The sequence below is a fragment of the Phaseolus vulgaris genome, chromosome 3 (assembly GCF_000499845.2).
Source record: "Phaseolus vulgaris cultivar G19833 chromosome 3, P. vulgaris v2.0, whole genome shotgun sequence".
Classification (NCBI taxonomy): Eukaryota; Viridiplantae; Streptophyta; class Magnoliopsida; order Fabales; family Fabaceae; genus Phaseolus; species Phaseolus vulgaris.
Window position 1 is genome coordinate 15,922,534 of NC_023757.2, and position 7,057 is coordinate 15,929,590.

Here is a 7,057-nt window from a genome sequence, read left to right on the forward strand (position 1 = left end):
TAAGTTTAATGTTTCTTATTTTATTTAAATCTTGAATATTTTGTACATGTTATAACCCAACATATAAAGGCAAGACAATACAAGACTACTTATATTTGCAAGTGAACACCACTGCCTTCATTCCGTGCTTTTCAGATCATTCCTTCTCTGTTGCTAACGAACTAGACAGCAAGAATTGCACCGTGTTCCACCTTCCAAACTTCAAATCGGTGAAGCAAATTGCAAGATCTAATAAAACATCAGCTAGAGACTTCTTTAGATTATAGTCCCTTTAGCTCTCTCACGGTTTGATATTATTGTTGATGCTGTGGCCACTCGTATCTTTGTTCAATTCAGATGATTGATTGATCTGGTTCTGTGTGAACAAGAAACCCTAATATGATGGCACAAAGCAATTGCAGGGCACAGATTCAACATTTCCAAAATCAGTACCAACTACCACCAGGTCCCCCTTGAGCAGCAGCAACTTTGCGTGCCAGATATTGAGGCTTTGTCTGAAGTCCATTAGCACCTTCAATTCCTTCAACTGCCCTCTCATTTTTACAATTTGGGTTTCTTCTTGGATAAGAACAGCTTTGAGCAGCATACTTGGCAGAAACAGATGGATTTCTACCCGTCCTCCGCTGCTCAGTCTCAGTTGTAACTGCCACTCCACAGTTGTTGTAACGCAATACCGTACCTACAACTTTTCCGGGACGAGGAGCAACACCTGAGGCATGTGCACCAAATCAGAAAGAACCAAGCTTGAAATACACTCATCAAAAGAATCTCAAAAAATCCACAAATATATTTCAGGAATACAAGTCCTGCTGTTTTCAGCCATTCACACATAATTCCCCATCAAGTGACAGAAACATACTTATTGGGTATGTAACAAGGCAATGAATCAAAATGAAACAAGCCTATGAACACACACTCTTTGAAGACAATGTCTGCCTTGCACATATATGAGATCAGGAAAGAAAGAGGGAAATGAAGAAGCAAAATACTTACTACGATCAGTCATCACACCTCGAATATTTTGAGGAGCTTGTTGTAAAGGAGGCCTGGTCATTGGGATAGCACCAGTCTTGTCTATGGCTGGCTTGTCAACTTCTTTGATGCTACACTTGGAGAGATCATCTGCAACCACTGCCATATTTTGCCTTGGGTTATCTGAATACAACACACACGGCCTGCATTTACAGTCTCAAATCAGCACTGTTGGCGTGCAGTTCAAGAGAAAATAAATGGGTACATTGACAAGATAAAAGAGCAATAGCGAAAGACAAAAGCCATGTTTCCAGAACCATTATAAAAAATTAGGATACCTGGGTAATGATGATGCATGTTGCCTCTCAGGTGGAGTAACAGTTCCACCTTCTCCATAGTGCTCCTCAAGATATGCAAATTGTTTTTTGAAGTGGTCCACAGCACTATTTGAAATAGGTGTTAGCATAAAAAACGAGGTAAAGTGATATACTATATAAAGTAGGATTGAAAATTTACATAACTATATAAGCATGAAATCGCAGTTAAACTTATATTTCATCAAGTAAACTCCAGGTAAAGTTTTAAAAAGTAGGTATCCAAAGGAAATGTTTATGAGGCTTGAGGATCTATAATGGAATGCAGATCAAATAACAGAGACAATCAGCAAGAAAATGGATATCTCCTTTAGGATTCCTGAATCAGGTAACTAATACCATGTATCTCAGCAGGAAAAATAAGGAAATAACAATCTAACAGTAATTGGTAGCAAGCTACCAATCCAGAGCCACAGGGCCTCTACAATTCACGTTTACAGTGAATCCACTTCTAACAGAATTCCCGATACTCTCTCTCTCCTCTAACCACCTATATATATTACTAATGCTTATACCCCTTATATCCTCCATACATATCAAGCCTGATTCAGGGCCACGTCATTCCTCTTGACCCCTCTCTTATTCTTCCTCACATACACTCTCCAAATCTTGGGCTTAGGACCATATTCCTGGCCCAGTTGTACCTCAGCATTTCTATCAATCTAGAGCAGAACAACTTAAGCATATATTTGGTGGAGGAAAAAAAGTATAATCTTTATATCAGAATATGTTTTATGGTTCACAACTATCAAATTCTATCTTACGGTAAACAGGGAATTCTTTAGAAGAAGGTGAAAATGCAGAACAAGTGGAGAAGAATAAATCCTCCAAGCACCTATATATGAAATTAGTTAAAGGGTAGAACAAAAAGGTTGACCAAACGTTATTATTTGATTGTTACATAGTATATCACTCCATAATGAATTTACATATCTCATCAAGTGCTCAAACTAGTGCAAAAGAGCGAGAAGTGAAATAGAAATTTCAGTGCAGGTTCGAACAATAGTACCTTGGATACATGAACCCTGTTGGCTCTTCTCCGTCTAGATGTTCTTTTAACATCTTTGGATGGTACTCCAAAATCTCTCGGTATATAAGCTCTCGCACGTCTTCCTTTGTTATCCTACGTCTCTCAAATTCAAACTCCATCTTGGTAACTGGCTGAGCAGAAGGCTCTCTCTCAACCTTCGCCAAGCCTTTAAAATATGGATCTGCTAGAGCCTAATTATATCATACACAGTATTCGGATTAAAACTAAACATCATGTGTGGAAAGGTAATAGATGGATGGAAATCTAACCTCTTCAGCAGTAGGTCGATCCTTAGGTTCAAATGCCAGCATTTTTTCTAACACCCGAAGAGCAAGGGGATCTACATTAGGAAACTTTTGAGAGAAAGGAACTGGCTTCTTCTTACGCATACTACTCAAGTATCTCCGAGCTTTCTCATTCCGTACCTGTTAATATACTGCCAAAGTCATTTTAAGTAACAAAATAAAGGACACAAATTTGCTAGAAGAATTGGAAAATGAACAACAGACCCTGGCAATGGCTTCAGGAGATGGTGTTCCAAGAAAATCAGTCATAAGGTCCAATTGATGGACAACATTCTTCCCTGGGAAAAGAGGTTTCCCAGTTAAAAGTTCTGCGAAAATGCAGCCAATGCTCCATATGTCTATAGCCGGGGTATACTGAAAGAATAAAATATTGTAATAACATTAATTATCCATCGTCATTTCACAAACAATAACAAACAACCATTTCTTTTCTTTGACTACAAAGTAAACAACACGTAACCAATAATGATTTAAGTGTCAAGCTAAACCTTTTCAACTGGAACATATTAGCCTATGAAACAAAGATTGCTGAAATATCTCAAGTCTCAACACAGGTTCTTTTGTATGTTCCTTATAAGTTAACAGCAGTTAAAAAACATAAAATTCCAAAACAATTCCTGGAATGCCAGCATATTGGCTTGAGGAAAGAGACAAGAAGGAAGAAAGGAAGGAAAGCATGTTCCCAACTTTTAGATTCCAAGCAATGATAAATAAGTATAAGATAAAGAGAGTAGTGATCCAGGATAAAAGAGGTAATAGATATTGAACCTTGGAGAAAAAGGATCCACACAATTCAGGAGCTCTATACCACCGTGTAGCAACATAATCCTGTGAGGAAACAAGTGGAGAGCATAAACAACATGTGATGACCAGAGAAGGAAAACTATGTTTAAGGTGAGTATTTCATAGGGAAAAGATTCTTACTGTCCAAAATATAGCAGTTGGTGTATCATTAAAAGCCACTCTGGCAAGACCAAAGTCACAAATCTTCAGTTTGCAGTCAGCATTTGCTAAAATATTTTTTGGCTTCAGATCTCGGTGAAAAACATTTGCTACAAACCCATTAACAAGTTTAAATCAGCCACAATGGTCAAGTGATTTAGCAACAGTTATTGTATAAAAACATTAACTACGAGAAAGGTACATTAAGAAACTTAAACATAAAAGTTAGGGAAATATAAAGATCATAACCTGTGTGTATATACTTCAAGCCTCGGAGAAGCTGATAGAGAAAAAACTGGTAATGCTCTGCAGTCAAATCATCATTTGCTTTGATGACCTGATGTAAATCGGATTCCATAAGTTCAAAAACAACATATATATCTTTGAATTCCCTTCTAGAAGGAGGTAATAAAATATGCTTGATCTCCACAATATCAGGATGGCGTAAGAGTCTAAGAAGCTTGATCTCACGAAGAATGCGTGTGGCATCAGAAACGTGTTCAAATATGTCATTGATTTTCTTTATTGCAACCTTCTCTCCTGTGTGTGTATCATATGCAGAGCAAACAACACCATAGCTTCCTTTACCGATTACTTCCTCTATTTTGTATCTACTGCCTTCGCCATATTCTGTAAAGAAGTCTACATCTACAGATGACTGCATAAACACAAAAAAATAGACTATGCATGAATATACCAAGTAAAGCCAAAGTCATGATTTAAATGAGCAGCAACACACACATGAAACCAGAATGAGGTTTCATACCTTATACAAGTAGCAAGCACAGCATCTAAAGTTTGTGTTCATATACAAACAAACAGAAAAGAATAAAGCCAGACAAAAGCTTTTAGACAATGGATATAACTTTAGTTAATTTATACATGAGATTTTATAAATCACCCAGAGCACAAATGAAGCAAATAGAAGCTCTATTTGTTTCATGTAGTTTTTCACAAAACCATTCATGAAAGCACAATTTGAAGTACCCAGTGAAAATATAACGAAGGAAAAGGGAAAAGGAATACTAAAACTAACTACAACACCGACATACTTATTCTGGTTGTAGTAACAACAAGTATCTCACATATTGCTCGGGCTCTAAAGTTTAGGTAAAATTTAAAAATAACATATTAAAATATAAAAAAATGTTTAAAACTGTAGAATGTATGCACGTTTCATTCACAGATCAAATCTAAACAAAATAATTAAAGGGAAAATGTTTAAAATTATAAATTAAATAAACATAATTTATTTAAATAAATTAGACTAAAAATGGTAAAAAGAAAAGAGAGAATTTAGGAATAACATATGCCATTTTTGAAGAGAGAGTAAACTAAAAAATTGAGCTCCTTTCAAATCTGTTGCACAAGATCCTAGTTCAAACTTTGTTATTGCCATTGTACATCATGAGCGGTGTATCTAATATTTAAAATATAAACATTGATGGTTGTTGAAAATATCAATTGAGATCTTGTCACAGCCGGTACCAAGCCCCAGTAAATGATGAAGGTGTTAAGCCATTGATAGCCAACCTAGTATTGCCCAAGCTCCCAACATATAATGAAAGTTAAATCAGACCAAAACAATCAGTGTTTTCTAGTTAATAAGCGATGTATTTGATGGAGAAAGAGAGAATGTAAAGACCCTATCGCAAGAGTAATAATTCATATTTATTATATAATGGCGGATTATTCAGCATTCAGTTTCATGAAAAAGGTTCCTATTTGTTATAAGATTTAAACTGACATGAATAGTGAACAAGTTTTTAAAAGTATCCATTGCAATGGTCTGTGCTCAGTAGATAAGATATGAACCAAAATTGCTGACAAGAAAGCTTAAAAGATGAAAAACTTGTTACCGGACATCTCACAAGCCAAAATAACTCTGAGAACCATAATGTCATATGTACCAATACAGTCAAAAATAAAAAAGAGATATGAAAAAAAAAGTATGCAGTGTCAGGGAACAGGCAATACTGGAAGGTTTGAAAAAACAAAACTGAATACAAAGGGTACAAATCCTACCTATATTATGTATAAATGCAGAAATCACAAAACAAGGAGTAATCATTGTCTTCACAAAAGTGTACCATGCTAATGCTTCATAAAAATAAATCTACTAAAAAGCGGTTATGTTATGTTGATCCAGTAACTATACCTTTTTTCTCTGATCATGAGGCATATTGGAAACTAAGCATAAAACTCTTGAATGATCGAAAAGCCCCTCAACCGTAACCCAAATTCAAATCACCCAACTCCCACTTCCAGTTAGTTTAGAATGGCACAAGAATCTCCGGATCACGAGGGACGATCAAAATGGAAAAGTCAAGTAAAACTGCAAAAAAAAAAAAAAAAAAAGGAGAAATTAAGAAGAATAATATTAAAAAAAAAAACCTTAGAGCTCAATAATAGGAAGGCAGACCCAATAAAATTTGTTACTAAAATAACAACCACGAATTACAACAAAGGAACGCACTCTACACTAGACAGCACTGTATATGAGACGGAGAATTCGAAAGTGGAAACATGAACAACATGGACAATTTGGCGGAAGTACCAAAAGTGTAGTTGTAAATGCCTAGTTACAGATCACGTAGGAGAAGAAGCTGGTCTAATGAATTAAGCAGAGAGCCAGCGGAAAAAACTAATCTTGTGACGATAATCACTAAGGCGGCTAAAGGGGATGAATAAAAAAGAGTAAACAGTGACAGAAGAAAAGGAAATGGTGGGGATTTGAGAATAAGATTGGTTTTTGGTGTGGAGAAAGGGGAATTGAAGGAGAAGTGGGAGTGAGAAAAGAAAAGGTTTTGGATCTGAAAGAGAGAATGGGAGAGAAGATGTAATGAGTGCAATGTAGTTGAAGTTGGAGAAGGGTGTGGTGGTTGAGTGTGATTTGTGTATTAAGCTCCCAAACACTCTGATTGAAAGGAGTGTGGTGTGTGTATAAAGGGAACAAGGACAGGAAATTAATTACAGTTGTTATATTCCAACATCACTCTGATTTAAAACACATGTACTACAATTATTTGTTTACTCTCACATTTTCATATATAATAATAATACAATTATTTGTATTGCAATTATTTCAAAAATTATATTCGAAATCAATTTTAATTAATAGCGTAAAAAATAAATTCTTTCAAGTTTAAATTTGATTTATTGTTATATCAATCATTTTTAGACAACCACTGAATTAACTTTTATGAAATTTATTATAAAAGTTCATGATTTTAGGTATAAGATAAGTCATGATTATACGAAAATATAATATTAATGACATTTTAATTAAATTCTGTAAGACCGTGATGATTTTAAATTCAATAACAATAATATTTAGATCTTTAAATTCATTGAATGTTTTGAATTGAAGTTTTTCTCTCTCCGGTGAAACTTCCATTTTTTTTTTCATACACATGCTTTGATATACTAGAAAC

At 35.1% G+C, this 7,057-nt stretch overlaps 1 protein-coding gene across 6 annotated transcripts; it reads right to left on the bottom strand.

The window, feature by feature from the left end:
• LOC137806781 (mitogen-activated protein kinase 15-like) lies at positions 1 to 6,604 on the bottom strand. 6 transcript variants are annotated; one of them, XM_068607057.1, is made up of 11 exons: positions 6,181 to 6,604; positions 5,782 to 5,958; positions 3,873 to 4,281; positions 3,606 to 3,733; positions 3,450 to 3,509; positions 2,886 to 3,035; positions 2,646 to 2,801; positions 2,356 to 2,567; positions 1,311 to 1,415; positions 994 to 1,175; positions 1 to 709 (listed from the first exon to the last, which is right to left on the bottom strand). In XM_068607057.1, the coding sequence occupies exons 2-11, from the start codon at positions 5,803 to 5,805 to the stop codon at positions 426 to 428; spliced, it is 1,710 nt and encodes a 569-aa protein (XP_068463158.1). In that variant the 5' UTR covers positions 5,806 to 5,958; positions 6,181 to 6,604; the 3' UTR covers positions 1 to 425. The 6 variants fall into 6 exon arrangements, with proteins under 6 accessions (XP_068463158.1, XP_068463159.1, XP_068463160.1 ...); XM_068607058.1 differs by having other exon boundaries at positions 6,100 to 6,600; XM_068607059.1 differs by having other exon boundaries at positions 6,046 to 6,600.
• Between the last annotated feature and the right edge of the window lie 453 nt (positions 6,605 to 7,057).